At 39.5% G+C, this 19,030-nt stretch overlaps 1 protein-coding gene across 5 annotated transcripts in view; it reads right to left on the bottom strand.

The window, feature by feature from the left end:
• The window catches only part of hecw2a (HECT, C2 and WW domain containing E3 ubiquitin protein ligase 2a), a 291,027-nt gene that overhangs the window by 50,453 nt on the left and 221,544 nt on the right, over positions 1 to 19,030 (bottom strand). For all 5 annotated transcript variants that reach the window (XM_048599375.1, XM_048599376.1, XM_048599374.1 and 2 more), the window contains exons 21-23: positions 18,083 to 18,196; positions 12,680 to 12,832; positions 8,094 to 8,192 (exon numbers count right to left, since the gene is read on the bottom strand). In XM_048599375.1, coding sequence (XP_048455332.1) covers positions 8,094 to 8,192; positions 12,680 to 12,832; positions 18,083 to 18,196 — 366 coding nt within the window. The remainder of the gene's footprint in view (positions 1 to 8,093; positions 8,193 to 12,679; positions 12,833 to 18,082; positions 18,197 to 19,030) is intronic.

The following is a 19,030-nucleotide window of genomic DNA, read 5'->3' as shown; positions in this document are numbered from 1 at the left end:
CGGCTTCCACCAATAGTGCATTCCAAAACTAAGATTCTCATTTAGTGAAAATGTTTTTTCTCACATTACATTTGCTCAGTTTGCAAATCACCAACTCTTTGCCCACGGTCTTGATCCTTTTAAGCAAAAGCAATCTATTTGAATAACAATCACTCTATCTCTCAGCCGATCCTGTGCTCAACTCATCATAGTCCATATGTGGTATTTCATCATACATTTTCTCACAGTCCATATACATAACAGCAACCATACTAACTTCAGGGTGTGGATGTGGGTGTGTCGGTGTGTGTGAATGAGAGAGAAAAAAAGAAAGAAAGAGAGAGTGAGTGTGTGTGTGTGTGTGTGTGTGCATGTGCATGTGCATGTGAGAGAGAGGGTTGTGTGTGTACGAGAGTGTGTTTGAGTCTATGACAGTGTGTATGAGAGAGAGGGAGAGTGAATGTGTGTGTGCATGAGAGAGAGAGACAGCGAGTAAGTTTCCTGAAGACAATAAAAATAAATAGGGCTACAGGAGAAGGACTGTTGTAGGACAAGCTGAATATCCCTTGAAGAGAGTGGGCAAGGCACAAAATAGAAGTTTGTTGGGATATTCCCCACTTGCCTGGATGAGTGCAGCTCCAAAATACTAAAGAAACTCATCATCATTCAGGACAAAGCAGCCCACTTGATGGGCACCCCATTCACCACGATAAGAATTCACTCCCTCCAACAATGTTGCGCAGTGGCAGCAATATGTACCATCTACAAGATGCACTGCAAAACTCACCAAGGCTCCTTAATCAGGAACTTCCAAATCAGCAACCACTAAAGCAGCTGATATATGAACACTAACCAAGATCCCCTCCAAGCCACACATCCTCCTTACTTGAAATCATATCACCATTCTTTCACTGCTGCTGGGTCAAAGTCCTGGAACTCCCGTGCTAATAGCCTTTTACATGTCCCTAAATCACAGGGACTACAGCAGTTTAAGAAGGTAGCTCAGCACTTCTTTCTCCAGGGCAATAAATGATGACCGAGCCAGTGATACCCACATCATATGAATGAAGAAAAGTAACGGTCAAATTTTGTCTGTTTGTTGTGTAACCATTCTATGATCTACTCTATATATTTAGAATTGCCAATTAATCTTCTCCCAGGCCAAAGTAACTAAATGTTTGCCTACTGCTGACATTAGGCTGATGGCTGACTGACCTGTAGTTGCCAGCTTGGTACCTCTTCCCTTTTTTTGAAACAAAGGTGTAACATTTGCCATCCTTCAGTCATCTGGCACTTCACTTTTATCTAAACATGATTGAAAAACTATGGCCAGAACTTTCACGGTTTCCATCCTTTCTTCCCATAATTTATAATGCATCCCATCCGCACTGAGTAATTTTGCTAATTGGAATATTTCCAACCTTTTGCCTATTTATCATTTTCACCTAATTTCATCTTACACAATTTATCTACCACCTTCTCCTTTACTGTGACTTACTCACAGATTAAAACATGTGACTAAGAGTTAATTCTAAAATAAATATTTAATTGATTATTAAAAGGGTTGGGGGGTGGGGGGTAAGTTTGGGCATCATGGTGGCTCAGTGGTTAGCACTGCTGCCTCACAGCGCTCGGAACCAGAGTAGACTCGATGCGACTAAAGGCCTCTTCCCACAGTTGATCATTGGTGACTGCCAGATGCCTCTAATGAAACTCTTGCAGTATTAGACAACTCTGTAGTGAAAACAGGGCATAAAAGGTGTTCATATTAATCATTCTAACAATATAATCTGACCAAAAGATTCTTTTTAGCAGCTTTTTAAAGGACTGTGATTACTTCTGTGCAGTTAGAAAATATCCCTGGAGCCTACAGTAAGTTCATGTTAAACTGCCTCGAAGGAAGTTCATGTACTCTATCAAAATAGTATCATGGAAAATGAGTAGGATAAATGACCCAATAAATCAAATCAGAAGGGACACTTAAAGAGAGAATGGATGTAGTTAGAGATATAAGAGACTTCTTGTATCATTTTCAAAGAAGGAAGTTTGGCATTACCCTGTGGAATGAGATGAGCAATCATTTTTTAAGCGATAGCAATTTCAACAGAGTTCAGCATTGGCAACTTTTGCAGAAACAATATAAATGGCCGTGATTGCTATCTCTCCGGTGTTTCCATTGATTTGATGTTACAGCAAGGGATCTGGAAAGTGCTCATGAAAATTATCACCATCCATTTGTAACACTCCAGGAAAAATAATAAATCCGGGAGATTTCCATAATGTTTATATTCTACGGATGATCCAACTATTTCCAATAACTGGGCTCAAGGTGCTAGTAAAACTGATTGGCCTGAAGGTGGACAAATCACCTGGACCAGATGGACTACACCCCAGAGTTCTAAAGGAGATAGCTGAAGAGATAGCGGGAGCGTTAGTGGTGATTTTTCAGGAATCGCTACAGTCAGGGAGGGTCCTAGAGGACTGGAAAATCGCTAACGTGACACCCCTGTTTAAAAAGGGAGTGTGGCAAAAGATGGAAAATTACAAGCCGATTAGCCTAACCTCGATCGTGGGTAAGATTTTGGAGTCCAGTATAAAGGATGAGATTTCTGAATATTTGGAAATGTATAGTAAAACAGGGCAAAGTCAGCATGGTTTCATCAAGGGGAGATCATGCCTGACAAATCTGCTAGAATTCTTTGAGGAAGTAACGAGCAGGGTAGACCAAGGACAGCCAATGGATGTTATCTACCTGGACTTCAAGGTGGCCTTTGTTAGGGTGCCACACAGGAGGCTGCTGACTAAGATAAGGGCCCATGGTGTTAGAAGCAAGGTGCTAGCATGGGCAGAAGATTGGCTGTCTGGCAGAAAGCAGAGAGTGGGGATAAAGGGGTCTTTCTCAGGATTACAGCCAGTGACAAGTGGTGCTCTGCAAGGGTGACTGCTGGCACCACAACTTTTCACTTTGTACGTTAATGATCTAGATGAAGGAACTGTGGGCATTTTGGCTAATTTTGCAGACAATACATAGATAGGTGGAGGCTCAGGTAGTATTGAGGAGATGGCAATGCTTCAGAAGGATTTGGACAGGTTAGGAGAGTGGGTAAAGAAGTGGCAGATGGAGTAAACGTGGGAAAGTGTGAGGTCATACACTTTGGTAAGAAGAATAAAAACATGGACTATTTTCTAAATGGGGAGAAAATTCAGAAGTCTGAAGTGCAAAGAGACTTGGGAGTTCTAGTCCAGGATTCCCTCAAGGTAAACTTGCAGGTTGAGTCATAGTCAGGAAGGCAAATGCAATGTTGGCATTTATTTTGAGGGGACTTGAATATAAAAGCAGGGATGTACTACAGAGGCTTTATAAGGCTCTGGTCAGGCCACATTTGGAGTATTGTGTGCAGTTTTGGGGCCCATATCTCACAAAGGGTGTACTGGCCCTGGAGTGGGTTCAGAGGACGTTCATGAGAATGGTCCCAGGAATGGAAAGCTTAACATATGAGGAATGTTTGAGGACTCTGGGACCATACTCATTGGAGTTTAGAAGAATGAGGGGGGATCTAATTGAAACTTTCAGAATACTGAATGGCCTGGATAAAATGGATGTTGGGAAGATGCTTCCATTGGTAGGAGAGTCTAGGACCCGAGGATACAGCCTTAGAGTAAAAGGGAAGACTTTTTAGAATGGAGATAAGGAGAAACTTCTTGAGCCAGAGAGTGGTGAATTTATGGAATTCACTGCCACAGGACACTGTGGAAGCCAGGTCATTGAGTACATTTAAGACTGAGATAGATAGGTTCTTGATTATCAAGGGGATCAAGGGTTACAGGGAGAAAGTAGGAGAATGGGGTTGAGGAACTTATCAGCCATGATTGAATGGCGGAGCAGACTCGATGGGCCAAATGACCTAATTATTGCTCCTATGTCTTATGGTCTTATTATTTTCTTAGTAGAAGCTCTGCAATCAGAGAAAAAACTATCTAAATCCTAAATCCTAAATTTTCAGATAGGTAATAAGTCTTCCAAACATTTGGTTGGGCTGTGACTAATGAATATTCTCTGAAGTTTACAATGTGCATTTCTGGATGCTCACTGAGGATCAGTGTAATTACCCAAGATTCTTTGGCTATTTTACTACCATACTTTAAAAAAAACTTAAACTTGAGCAGTTTGTAATGTGACTTATAACACAATCCAGAAAATTTGTCAAGTGCAGCTGTCTTTTTGGTGAGTCCCAGCCCTGCTCAGGAAGTTACATTAAATTACAGGCCCAGCAAAGGGAGCTACTATACAGCCACTTTCTTTTGCAATAGTAAGCCAACAGAAAATATTCATGCACATTTCATGTTTCTTCTATCAGAACCCAAATGATTTTGCCTTTTGTGAAGTAAGCAGCTCAGAATTAACTGGTGGATACTGCAGTTAACTCATTTTGCCTTCAGACAATTTGAAGGTACATAACTGTTTAAGAGAGAAAAAGGCTCCTTAAGGGTGACAAAGCTGCCTGTGTGTGGAACCACAGGAGGTAGGTGAGATACCAAATGAGTATTTCATGCCAGTATTTATGTGGAGAAGGATATGGAAACCAGAGGACTTGGAGTAATAAATAGTGATCTTGAAAACAGTCCACAGTACAGAAAAGGAAGTGCTAGACATCTCAAAATGCATCAAGGTGGATATATCCCCAAGACCTGATCAAGTGTATCCCAGAACTTTGTGGGAAGCTTGGGAAGTGATTGCTGAGTCCGTTGTTGAGGTATTTGTATCATCAATAGCCACAGGTGAGGTAGATGAAGTTTGATTTAGATAAATGTGAGTTGTTGCATTTTGGTAAGGCAAACCAGGGTGGGACTTATACACTTAATACTAGGGTCCTGGGGAGTGTTGCCAAATAGAGAGACCTTTGGGTGCAGGTTCATAGCTCCTTGAAGGTGAAGTCGCAGGTAGACAGGGTGGTGAAGAAGGTATTTGGTACGTTTGCCTTTCTTGGTCAGTGTATGGAGTATAGGAGTTGGGATGTCATGTTGTGGCTGTACTGGACCTCAAGGTGGCACTGATAACACTGAATATAAGGTCATAGACTGATAGATTTTTTGAGATGTCAGGCTGACTCTGGAGTCATTTAAAAATGCACCGGTGCCAAATCTTCGACTCCTGCTCCAGTCCTTGCAAAATTTTCACCAGTATGGGATAATGGTGCAGTTAAAGAATCTGCAATTTGTATTCTTGACCCGGCCAGCTCCATTGACAAGGTAGACATTTCACAGACCTCCACAACAGCTGTAAAGTCAGGTCAGCTTCTGGATGGCATGTGATTCATGGCCCATCACAGGTGCTGTGAGCCAAAGTCTGTATGTGGCAAACTTTTAGAAGCTAACTTTATACATGACCCCAGTGGCAGTTCTATGCTTCCTCCATAACTCCATAAAAAGGTTAATCAAGCAATGTAGACACCCCATTTCAATTTGTATCCCTCCAGGAACTGTATCAGCAGAAACAGATGCCTAACATTTGGTCTTCCATCTGAGTGCATTATGAATGTTTGGATGAACTCCAAAACTCAAAAATGCATTGGAACAAGTCTGTCTGGACAAATTAAAGTGTTTACTTTGTTTGATTGATATCTTTATGAGATTACAATGAATTATTCTCAGGTCCCTTTTCTCAATGTCTGTATGTTTACTTGAACAAGATTAAGAAGTGTGAAGTGGATAAAGTTCCTTTTAATAATAATATAATGGCCCTATTTGACTGACACTTTACAGGATTATAGGAACAGCAGACTTGTTTTAAGCAGATTTCTAAATACGTGTTTTATTCTTTTTCAGAATTTTAACACTTGCCATTGCCACCATATAGCTAATTAGATAGTGCTTACTAGGCATAGATGCCATAGAAGATGTGGAGAAGGACTTGCATGGATCATGGGGAATAAGTGGCAGGGTGAAATTGTGTGAGGGGTGAAGGATAGAGGACCTAGCTGTTTTTAATACAAATGAGAAACAAAGGCCCAGAAAACTGAAGCAGGCACATGAACTACCTCACTGACAATGGGTGCCTATGATCCCCTTCTGGGGTTGTTCCTGCCCTCACCACCCTGTAGTGATGACTGCGCATAACAGTGCCTACTGAGTTAGGACTTTTTAACCTACATATCATGATCATGAAAATCCAGCCCCAGATATGTCTGGAGAACTCAAATGCATAACAATCAGCTGCAATGAAAGCACTGCCTAACATTAACCCAGGAACAATGTAATTACTAAGAAACTGTTGAAACTTTACCAACCTAATTTTCTCCCGCTTCACAGAATAGAAAACGACAAAGCTACTTTTAAGATAAACACTTGTTCAGATTGAATGATCTCCTGCTTTGGGACACTTAGAAAAAAAATGCAGCAGGCTGCATTATTTTTGTTTCTACAATGGAAAGACACAAATCAAATGTAAAACAAATAGAAACAAGATAAATGATCATCAGAAAGAATTTGCCACTAGTAATGACCATCTATCTCAAAAATGACCCCACTGAGCTAAGGTGAAATCATACAATTATTTAATGCAACAGAGCTTGTCTCATCCTGCTGAAGACAGAAGAATACCTCCAAGTAACTTCGCTTCAGAAAAGTAAGTCTAAATAAATTTATCAATACTGAAATAAATCGGTAATCTTTATCCCATCATTTGGCAGAAATAGATGGAGATTTTACATTTTTCAATACAAAACTAAATTTGCTGTAACGTCACCCATGAATCACAATTCCTCACCCATTTATCTGAACTCTCTAAAGCTTGATGTTAGCCTATTCACCTTAAGGAATCTTTTGAAAGGGCTGCAATCTTAAAGATACTCCTTGGTGAGTCAATGTATCTAAATAGGACTGAAGCCAAAGGAAAACTAAGAATTATCAATTATGTGTTACAAATATAAAAATTTTCAAGAGTTATTAGTTGAAAGTAGGTCAACATTCACAAAGTGGGTCTTCCCCTCCCAGTCTAGAGGGCTAATCTAAGAGAAGACGTGCATTGGTAGTGATAGGCAGAATTAGCCCGGTTTAAAATCTGAAGTGCACAAACCAAACATACAGAGAACCTTAATCAAAATACTTGGCTGTCCCTTCTTAATGGTGCTACCAGGGCCTTTACAAATGCTATCATCAAAATACAAGCAGAAATGGGTTCAACTTATGTCCTTATAGTGAAAAAAGATATAGGGACAGTGAAAAGCCCCAGATGCACCATCAGTAGATGAATGGTGTAATTTTGGCCCTATGGTTGTCAAAATGATTGTCATACTTGTTAAAGAACCACTCAAAAATTAGATAGTATTCTTTGATGAATGTGATCTAAATAATCTTATCCTTCTTTGAAGAAGCATGAATAGAGGCTGAATTTGGACTCTCAGTCTGATGTAAATGCGATGAAGATTTAAGTTATGAAATTGGCAGTGAAAATCAAATCATAATAACAAAGTAGACATTGGGATAAAAGAACACCACTTAAAGCATCCCAGATTATACGATTCCAGTAATTAACTTGCTTCATTGATAAACTTATTAAACATAATTACTAGTTTTAAAACAGAGCGGTAGAGTGAGGGGGGTAAGGGTGAAATTAAACAGGAACAGTGAGTGAAAGCACAGAAGATGGAGTGAGAAATGCCAGATTCTGATCTGTTGAGAATCAACTTTTCTTACTTCTCTATGGTCCAAAACAGCATTCCTGCAGCTCATTGAGAAGCATTAAAAAGTGCAAAACAATTTCTAACTCTCCAAGTCTAAGTCACTACCTAACTGATGCAATCTGAATCAGTATTATTGTTACTAAAATGTTCCTCATTTTGTCTGAAAGGAGGATATGTGCATTGAAAAATATCTGTGCCAGTAGTAATCAATATATTCCTGGTTCTAAGACAAACACGTTATCATGAAAAAAAAATCAAATCCTGCAAAAAGAATATGTTTAAAGGCATCTTTATGACTTGATGAGCATTTGAGACAGCATTAAGTGTAGACGATACACAAGTCAATGAAAGTTACATTTTGACACTGTAACAGTTTCACATTTCAGTGTAATATGTCAAATAACTTTCCCTTCTTATAACATAAACACTTACATTCTAAGCAGGCCCTTGTAAAATGGCCTTGTGAAGAAGGCATCAAGCAGATACTGGTGGATAAGAGCAAGACCAAGGATTCGACCACTGAATCTGAACCTAAAATGGAAGCAGTTCCAAAGTTTAAGTCACTTTTGAATAGTAGCAATTTATCTGCAATCAGAGAGTTTTCTTTTATTGACGTATCCATGTCATGTCTGAGACTCCTTATTCATACACTAGCAATACTTAGACTGCTGCACTGGCAGCACAAGAAAACACTTGCATTTGTTTAGCGGCTACCATTTTGGTTGCCTAGATTCTAAACTCTGAAATTCCCTGTATAAATATTTGATTTCTTACTCTTCCTTTAAGGTATTACATACAATATTGAAATTGATCAGTTTTTGTATTAATGTAAACTAAAATCTTTGTTAAAATATTTTGAAAAGTATTGTCATGGCAATTTCAACTTGGATTTTACTTATTAAGTTTATTGTTCAATTACAATAAGCACAAAATGTTAAACTCAAAGTTTTGGATTAAAATGGACCGACTTATGATCAATTCAAGTATCATAAAACAATACACATCTTAAATAAACTGTGAACTATGTGCAACACCACTTTCAATCCCTATGTGGCAGTAGCTTCACAGATAAAAACACTGCCTCTGAAAAATACATGATCACGTCCCTTGTGAGCAAGATAGTGAGTTTCATGAAGATGCTGTTAGAATTTGGCAATATTTCTATTGATGGAAAAAAAATTAAGAGCAGAAAGTTTCTAACAGGCATCATGAGATACATTAAATGCTGCTGGTAATCTTGATGATGATGCTCACTGCAGAGACAACATGTTCTTATGATCTTATGAGATTATAGACAACAGCAAAATCCAGGTGCCAAATATATGGGCTCAGTATCCCCCACTATAAACAATGAAGCAGCTTCTTGCATTTAGATACTTGGACCATGAATCTAAATCGAGTAAATCAAAGTGATAGCAAATTGGGCTTCAGGTGCCTACAGATAAGAATAGCAACCAGGACAAGTTCCCAACAGGCTAATGCCACCATAGTAAAAATAATGCAATGAGTCAGTTCCTGCAAGACAGAAAGATTATTATTTGGAATCAACGAAGCCTGTTAGTTGAAGGCTGATGGCAGGATTTTTAAATTTAATTCTAGAGATGTTGGTCATCACTAGCTGCCCTGGTGGCTCAGCCATTTCAATGGACAGGTAAAAGTCACCATTTTGATATGAAACTGGGATCACAAATAGATCAGACTGGCTAAGAACAGGAGGGTTTCTTCCCTTAAAGACAGTCGTGGGTCTGTTTTAACGAATCAAGCTGCTTCAGTAATTTTTGCTAATGTCAGGATTTACTCTGTATATATATTGGAATCAATTTCCCAAGACAAGAATTTAATTCAGTCTCCCCAGACCTCGAGATTACTGGTCCTGGCCACCAGGCATGTTCCTGTTGTCTGATGGCCTGGGAGTTGCCAGAAGAAACCTAGAGCTACATGGGAATTCAGGTACATATTTCTCTTCATTAAAGTGTCAAAAATATTATTTTATTGTTATGTACGCACAAAATATTTTTATTCCTTTCAGAACAAAAAGTAGTGTTTACTTCATAGTCAACTGTTTCATTATTGCACTGTATATGGGAAGAGGATCTCTTGGTTATGTTCTCCTACACAACCAGCTCGCCACTGCCAAACATTGGGCTAGCATTGGGTGTTGTAGAATCCCGTGGCTGTCAATCAGGGGGTTCCGCATTGGAAATTCTTTGGAAAGGACATCAGTGAACTGGGAAATGGACAAATTTGTCGCTTAAGATGGACCTACATCTTAAATTCATTTGGGTTAAAGCTTCAAAGAACCTAGTTTCTGATTTTTTAGGAAATAAAAGTAATGCTGATTTTCAGGCTGGCATAGCATGCATGTTAGAAAATTAGAGTGCAATGCTGACTCCATTCTATAGCTAGTATAACACTTCTGCCTCTCTTGGAATATCATTTCAGAGCATTAATCTTTCAAACATGTAGTATTTTGGTGCCATCCAGTGGCCACTGATAATGTTTCTATTCTTCAAGTGCTGCAGTTGCATGCTTTTAGACTTCGTGTAACTGAACAGTGCTGAGTTAAATCTGAGAAAAGGGTGCTCCTGCCATATAAGCTTACAAGCATATGCAGAAACCCACTCAATGTTCACAATGCTTATGAATGTTATGGTATTATTAGACACCAAAATTACTTATTGCTTTGATATATATATTTAAAGGCATATCACCTAGCCACCTGGACATAGAAATAGTTGAACATTACATATATGTAATATATATATCAGCATTTAAACTTCACTTAACCAATTGACCTAATCACATTTATTCACTCTGTTTCTATCACTGCTTCCTCACCTACCTGTCCAATCTATATTGATGGATATTGAGATAGTTACTGCCTTAGATTAGACTTGAAAATGAATTCCTTCACCTGACAATGTTTCATAGAATCCCTACAGTGTGGAAACAGGCCCTTCAGCCCAACAAGTCCACACCGACCCACAGAGCATCCCACCCAGACCCATTCCCCTACATTTCCCATGTCTAACCCACCTAACCGAAACATCCCTGGGCACTATGGGCAATTTAGAATGGCCAATCCACCCAGCCTGCACATCTTTGGACTGTGGGAGGAAACCAGAACACCCGTAGGAAACCCACACAGACATGGGGAGAACGTGCAAACTCCACACAGACATCGCCCACGGCTGGAATCGAACCCAGGTCCCTGGCGCTGTGAGGCAGCAGTGCTAACCACTGAACCACTGTGCCGCCGTAATGAAGTTTCCCTTGCACTCAATTCCAAATACTTTAGATTAAAAGCAAATACATTGAAAAACACAAAGGGTTTAAAAACAAGTTGGAGATGTGGTCATTTTCACAAGGAAAGAGCCTTCCATTTCACTGGTGCTGATTCCAACTTGGGACAGCATCTCCTTCACTGACCTACATCAGCAGCTCCTGCATCTGATCCTCTTGTTGGCCCTCCACCCTTGGAAACCCACCAGCCATTCTTAATCTTACAGAGGTCATGGTGACAGGCATTTAATTGTTTCTAGGGTCTGCCACCAGCATCCCCTGGGTCTTAACCTGGAATTTGGACCAGCAACAAGACCCTGGACTCTGGAATGAAAATCTAGACCACTGATTCCAAAAGGGAGATCTAATTTTTGAGTCTAACCTCAGAAACATCAATTTTATGACCCTCACCTCTCTAAAATCAAAGATGTTTATTGTTCAGAAAGGAGGTTATTTGTATTATTGCACCGTGCTGGTTCATTGATAGAAATGTATTTAGTTAAATCCCATGGCCCAACCCTTTGAAAATGTGTCCATTCACTTCCTCTTTAAAAACTATAATGGATTCTATGTTAAAATAGAATTCTGCCAAACCATCACAATGTTCTTTTGGAAGGATAGATTTCTATCTTTTAGTGTTGAATCTTATTGCGGCACGTCACCAGGTGCATTATTATCAAGAGGTATATTAAGTAAGGTAGCTGGCTAGTCCACTACCTTCCCAAACACCCCTGGGCCCAGTCGCCATAACATAACCAGTAGGTAGAGCACGCACTGGACTACCCTCTATGAGGCCTATAAAGGCTCTTAAGTGACCAATTATTGTTCACTTCAGCCCTCAATCCACCGCTGTTCCCAATACATCCGGCACTGGCAGGCAGCAAAGGTAAGAAGGCTGTTTTTTTAACGCAATTGCTTAAAAAATGGGAAAGAGGAGTACATCACTCAGGGGCAGGGATGAATGCAACGTCTGCATTGGGGACACCCCCAATGTGGTGCTGCCCTTTGTGCCTCCTGACTGGCCTTCAAAACTTGTTCCCTTCCCCAGGCTTCTCAACACTTCCCCACTGAAAAAGTGCATAGATAAGGTAAATAGCAAAGGTCTCTTCCCTAGGGTTAGGGGAGCCCAAAACTAGACGGTATAGGTTTAAGATGAGCGGGGAAAGATTGAGGGGCAACCTTTTTACACAGAGGGTGGTTCCTACGTGGAATGAACTGCCAGAGGAAGTGATAGCTGCAGGTAAAGTTACAACATTTAAAAGACATTTGGACAGGTACATGAATAGGAAAGGTTTAAAGGGATATGGGCCAAATGCAGGCAAATGGTTCTCGCCTGGACAATTTGGACCGAAGGGTCTGTTCTCTTGTTGTATGAAGCAGCATGTCAAAATATAGGGGAATGACTTTCTAATTAAAGACTGCAGACAAGTCTTGGAGCAGGCCAGTTACCAGATCTTGAAAAGACAACCAATGAGGTTCAATTTCATTGAAAATTTTTAATCCACTGCCACTGGTCATCTCTGGAGTGATCAGGTGAGTGTTTCAGATGAAAGTGCATTGAACATTTAAAATAATCAATTTTTATTTCATTATATCTGTGGATTTAGCTCCACCAAAGTGTTATTACCTTTTTATAGGTTCAGCATTTTTGTGTTACACCAACAAAATGTTTTGGAGTCCATTTTTAATTTGAAAAATTACTCATAAATCCTGAAAACAGTAAGAGAAGTGCTTACCATTCATGGTGATTGTCTACAAATGCAGACATAGGGCTGATTTGCACTGTATAAGTGTCATTAGCAGAGTATTCAAACAAGCCATAATATGGATTGAAGAGTTCTCTGGACACCAGGAAAAAGAACTCCCGAGAAGGGCCACTGTAATCCAATCTAAAAGAAGAAATACGATTCACCATTTCATTACTTAGTGACACAAATATTTAAAGTAATTACTTTCATAAAATAAGACGCTTTCCTTTGTTTTCCATCACTGAGAATGTAAATCAGCAGTTTCTTATTTCTTGTCAATCACTCTGTAATAAGGTATTCAATTAGTATAAACCAAAAGGTAGCACACATAGAACACCGAACCTCCTTTATCCCTAATAATTTAATCACACGTTAGAATGCTAAGGCCTTCAGGGCTGAATTTAATTCTGGACATTCAATAATGTTGAAATAAGCAATGTAATGGTAACTGAGGTGATCTAAATGAATACAACATTCCAAGCAGATGAGTGAAAAATGACTGAGAAAGTGTACTTATAATAAAGTCAATAAAGGGGTGGAAAGAATGAAAGGAAACGTATTACTGCAAATACTTAATTGCACTTAATACCAATGACATACCGTGTTCATGAAAACAAAAACCTTTAACCCATCAAAAGTTACATGCCAATAAAATTATATTTAAAGCTTCTTATTTAACTGACTGCTGTACTTCCAAACAAAAGTAGTTTTGGAAAGCCCTGTAGACAGACATGAAATTTTTAGGATGATGTACAACAGACTGAAGAATGCCAGTAATTTGCTTTTTAATTCCTTCTGTTCTAATTATCCATCATGCCATAGTATGTACTGAGGATGTGGTATATAATGTCACCAAAATGAACAATTAACTTCTGAAAAAATGAGACACCACTGGCTGGATTTTTTTTTCCTGGAAGAGAAGAGAAAGACAAGAAATCTTTTGCTTCAATGGATCTGTCTTCTTGGAAATGATTTTTATCCATTATGTTATTGCACCAAGGAACTGTGGGCAGGATGGACTCAGACACAGCACATCCAGATGCAGTTTACAGGGGTGCCAAAGGAAGTATCTAAGTGCCCTGGCAGGCTAGTTGGAAGGCCCAGCAGAGTCCTCTGGGACTTCCAACTCGTTGCATAAAAGTCTGTTGGGTCTCAAGCCCTCATAATCCAGCCACTTCTTGCACCGCTCCTGTGACCTCTCGATGCTCTCTTATATCGCTCTTTGCACACTCATTCTCCATGCCCAATCATGCAAACCCATGTCCCCTATGAATCTTCCATAGCCACTCACATAGTAGCCACTACAGGCAGAGCTCAGAATGTCTTTGAAATACATAACAAAAATAAGTAAACTTCTAATAATCCAATCTCATTCAAACACTCCAGATTGTAACAAAAGAAAACTTCTTTAAAAAATTGTAAGAATTAAAATCCCCCAAGTGGTCACTCTGTTATAAAAACAAGCATTTATTTACTAAGTACATCAAAATACTAAAGGCAAGTGGCTCCAGACTTTTGAAACTCTATCAAGAATTCATCACGGTTTCAGTTAGAATATCAATTTGCAATTCACAAGCAACGAAACCTACTGAAATTGCAAAAACAGAAGATTAAACTTTTAAACTGCACCAAATGGCCTGTCAGTTGACACATTTCACAAGTGGGTGGGAACTTTTAATTTCTAACTGACAACTTCTGACAGTTTTTTAAAGATATATTTTAAAGCACATTTAGATCTCCTTTTTATTATTACAATTATCCCAAGCACAGTAGTAAAAATACATCCAACCTATAATCCTACAATTGAACCATTGAAACCGAAAGAAAAGTATTTTTTGTGTGCTTCAAAGACTGTAAATGAAATATTTCCAGGAATAGGCGACATGTTTTTTGCTTCCTTACTTGGAACTGGATTCGCCATTGTTCATGCCCCATTTAAGAACCTATGAACCACATCCACTTACTAAAGGGACCTGGCTCCATTAAAATTGAGAAGGGTTTTTAGCCTGCCACCCTCATAATGGATCCAGCAAGGGCGGGCATGTCACATGCTGACTAACTGCGCATACCCTTATTAAGTACTAGTGAAAATTGCCAGAGATGGGAATGCAGGCAGAAATCCTGGAATCAGGTCCTGCCCATCACATAAAAGGCTCCCGAGTCATCCTGACTCAGTAAAATCTGAGCCAGAGGGGTCATTTGGTGCTATTTATAACTTATCATACCACTAAAAGATCACTTATACTTGACTATGTCAGCACTATGTTTTTCAGACATGATTAATGGTTTACAAGTGGGTAACTTTTCCCTGTTACATGGATTTCAACGCTGAGTGCATCAGTACCGGTGCAGCATAGCCTGTTCTCGAGTAGAGTTACCCCCACAGCAACTTATGAATTTCCAGGTTTAACTGCGTACTTGTAAGCTCTGGAAGTTGCTGTTGAATTTCCTCCACAATAGTGGAGACAGGCCATTAGCCTCATTGTATTTCTCACAAGAAATCCAAGCCATTGGAAAATGTATCCTACGCACTACAATTTGTGGAAATTAAAGCTAAATTTAAATGCCAGAGTGCAGTTAATTACATCATTTATTCAACAGTAGAACCCACAACCAAAGATGTGCAATGTCACTTCTTCTGTGTTTGTTAATGAAGGCCGCCTGAGTTTATCAAATTCATAGCTCCCAAGCAAGTATCCCATCCAAGAAACATAGATGTCAGCTTTACCTTGGTGGTAAAGAAGAGAAATTGATTTGTTTTCTTCTGAATGACATGAACTATGGTTCCATAGAACTATTAATTGCTCAGTTTGACATATATTGAATTAAAGCCACTCTAGATATTTTGGAATCTACAGATGCCAGTACAATAGGAAGAGACAATCTTGCTATTCACTCTCAAACAGTTACAAATCTATTCAGAATGTTCTCACATCATTATCTTTTAACACTGGCTAATGTGCTGCTCCAACATTTTCTGCTTTTGTTTTAGACTTCCAGTAAGCATGGATTCTTTGCATCAATGTCACTTCCTCTAATGTCCCCTCCTTCTCCTCAGAGGTTTGTGACCATCCTCACCTGGAAGCAACGGCTCTTTGTTCTTGTGCATGACCTGTGTGGGCGATCAAGTAGATCAAATGGTTGCGCAATTCCAAACACATGCATTCAAAATCAACTGGTTTGAGATTCGTATGGTATACGAAGGAGGAGCACCATCTATTGTGTTCAACAAAGACCTCCTTGTGCCCAGCCATGAGGCAGCCCAGTGGAGTTGTATGCTCTCCTCATGTCTGCATGGGTTTCCTCTGGGTGCTCCAGTTTCCTCCCACAATCCAAAGATGTGCAGATTAGGTGGATTGGCCACGTTAAATTGCCCCATAGTGTACAGGGTAGTTGGGTTAACTGTAGTAAAAATGTGGGGTTATGGGGGTAGTGTGTGTATGTCTTCAGAGGGTTGGTGCAGATTTGATAGGCTGAATGGCCTCCATCTGCACTGTAGGGATTCTATGATTTGCATATTCATGACCGAAGGCGTTTATTCTGCAAGAGAAGAAAGTCTCTTTTTGTACAATCTACTGCAATTTGGGTTTTGCTCAAGTGTTTCCATTTTTAATGAACTTTCAATGCAAATACAATTGAAGAAGCAATTGCATTCTATTAGAAGTTGTAGATATTCCTGTTTAAAAAAAAATAACAAAATACTGGTCATCAATTATTAATGAACGAGGAATTTGTACGGATCCAATTAATCCTTGGCTGTTCAGTTTGAGGTCACCAGTTTCCATCAGTCCAATAAAATGAGAATAATTCTTTAATCTTCAACCAGCTTGGAACTTTGTCACAGAACAGTGAAAAGGAAGTTGAGATTGAATTTGTAGATAGTTTTAAGAGGTGCATATACAGTATTATTTAGTCTCAAAATGGTCTCAGATAGAATATATTATCGCAACAAGACAGTTTTGCAGTGTGTTCAGCATGGGTTTCCTCATCAATATGTTGATACTCGAACAAGGAAGGAAGCACCAATTAACCTGGTCCTGAAGTGGAGCAAATAGGCAACCTACCATTGGGAACAGGTGACCATAAAATAATACAGTTCAGTCTAAAAAGAGTGTGATTAATAAAAGTGAAGTCAAAGGATAAGAAAAATTAAAGCAAGGTGAAAAACAGCTTTACCCAGAACAAATATAAAGGAAAACAGCAAATACAATATGAACCAGAAATGAGAAATCATTTAAACAGGAAATAGCAAAGGTACTGAACAAGTACTGTACAGTAAGAAAAACAATTGAGTTTTTAATGAATGAATCAGGCAATTAAACTAAATCCCGGGGTAAAATAAACCTCATATACTGTACTTTGTCAACATAAAATTTTCCATTGTGTAGGACTGTATGAGAACACCAATTTGTTCTTGCTTATAGTGTTTGAAATCAACATCAATTTGCATGGTACCACATAGATTGAGTGTCATTTTATTGGTGCTGGGTAAAGGAGCCTTTGGTGTGTGAGTACTTGATTGCTGTTACCCTGTTATGTAAAAATCATATATACAATGGGTAGAGCTGGTTATGGGTTAAGAAGAAGTTTTTAATTCAATGTCCATCTCATTTCTACATTTAACATGGTTGGGATTATACGGCTGGACTTTTACACCTTCTTCAGCATGCCCCAGAAGTAACTTTGGATGCCATGGAAATGATGCCGTGCCTATTATCTGTCACCAGGTGTTGCCAAGCTGAATGGGGCAGATGGAGAGTTCCCCAAAGCCAAAACAAACTTGCCCTTGCATCCCTGCCCCATGTCTCTGTGGGAGACTGCTAGACTAGCCCTGGTGAAACTCCAGATTTACCAGGCCCAGGACCAATCCAAATGCATGGTATCTCTGCTTTGGGTGTTCGTCTAGTCCTAGCAGTGACTTCCACTCTCAGTGGTGCTGCTGGGACTAGAAAGTTATGGTCATTTAATTAGACAGCAACTGTCAGAACTGGGACCTCCCCACCCTGCCAATGGGGACAGAGGTTCTTCCTCAAGCTAATTAATGGTGCAACCTCTAGAAGGGCAAGGGCAGCAAAAACATGGAGTATCACCACCTGCAAGCTCCTCTCCAAGCCACACACCATCCTGACTTGGAAATACATTGCTCGTCTTTCACAGTCACTGGGCCTAAAAGCCGAAGAAGACGGCTTATCATCACCTTCTCGAGGGCCATTAGGGATGGGCAATAAATGCTGGCCCAACCAGCAACAGCCACTTTCTGTGAAAGAATATTTTTAAAATTTTACTGCTGTGTGACCCACCCATGGCTCACCTCTGACATTGCAGCCAGAGTACTGACTCTGCATAAATTTCTACCATACAGACGCTTTGCTGATTTATTCATGTACTCACCCTTCCTCCCCAACAAATGTAACATAAAGCTTATTTCTTTGGAGATCTTTCCTGGAACAGCCCATAATCTGATTGAACGCATCTTCAAGCAAGTGATCTCTTCTGATTATCAACCTGAATTGCACAGAATTATCAAAATCATCAGTTTGTTACTGAGCAAGAACAAAACCAGCACAAACCAAATATATTTAAATGTCAAGTAAGGATGGTGCATGTCCTGTGGCAGCCTGATTTCCCAGAGCTAAGAGTGTTACAGCAAAAAACTGCATCACAGGTTCATTACTGCAGGGCTCAACAATGTTCATTTCTGTTCTCCCCTTAGCAAACAGTTGACTTGAACCCAATTGTTTACAAGAAAGAGGTTTGCAGAAAAATACTGAATGAATAACACCTTAGGCCTCACTTCCAGGTACCCTACAGTCTAATATCAGAGTATAATCATGGGAGCAAATCACCTAACCACCTCTCAGGAAAGTATAATCAACAAATGAAGGTTACAAAATGCATCAGGATGACTGCATCCCTGACTTAAAACAATAACGTGTCTTATATTAATCACACTGTAAACATTTATTAGCTAAAATGTCTGTTTCCTTCAAGCATCGTATGACAACAACTACTTATATTTATATAGCATCTTTAACATAATGAAACATCCCAAGACACTTCACAAAATGCATATAAAACAAAGGACAATGTCAAGTTACCTAAGCAGACATTTGGTCAGATGAACAAAAGTTTGGTCAATGAGGTAGACTTTAAGAGGCGCCTTAAAAAAGGAAAAGTTTTTTTTAAATGGTGGAGAGTTGCAGGGAGGGCATTCGAGAGCTTGGGATCTAAGCATCAGAAGGCAGAAACACCAACGGTGGAGTAACTACAATGAGGCATGCATAAAAAGAATGCAGACATCTCAGAAGTTTGTACCCAGGGGAGATCACGAGGTAAGGC

The sequence above is a fragment of the Rhincodon typus genome, chromosome 7 (genome assembly GCF_021869965.1).
Source record: "Rhincodon typus isolate 14 chromosome 7, sRhiTyp1.1, whole genome shotgun sequence".
Classification (NCBI taxonomy): Eukaryota; Metazoa; Chordata; class Chondrichthyes; order Orectolobiformes; family Rhincodontidae; genus Rhincodon; species Rhincodon typus.
Note: the sequence above shows the minus strand (reverse complement) of the source record. Positions and strands in the feature narration are given on the sequence as shown.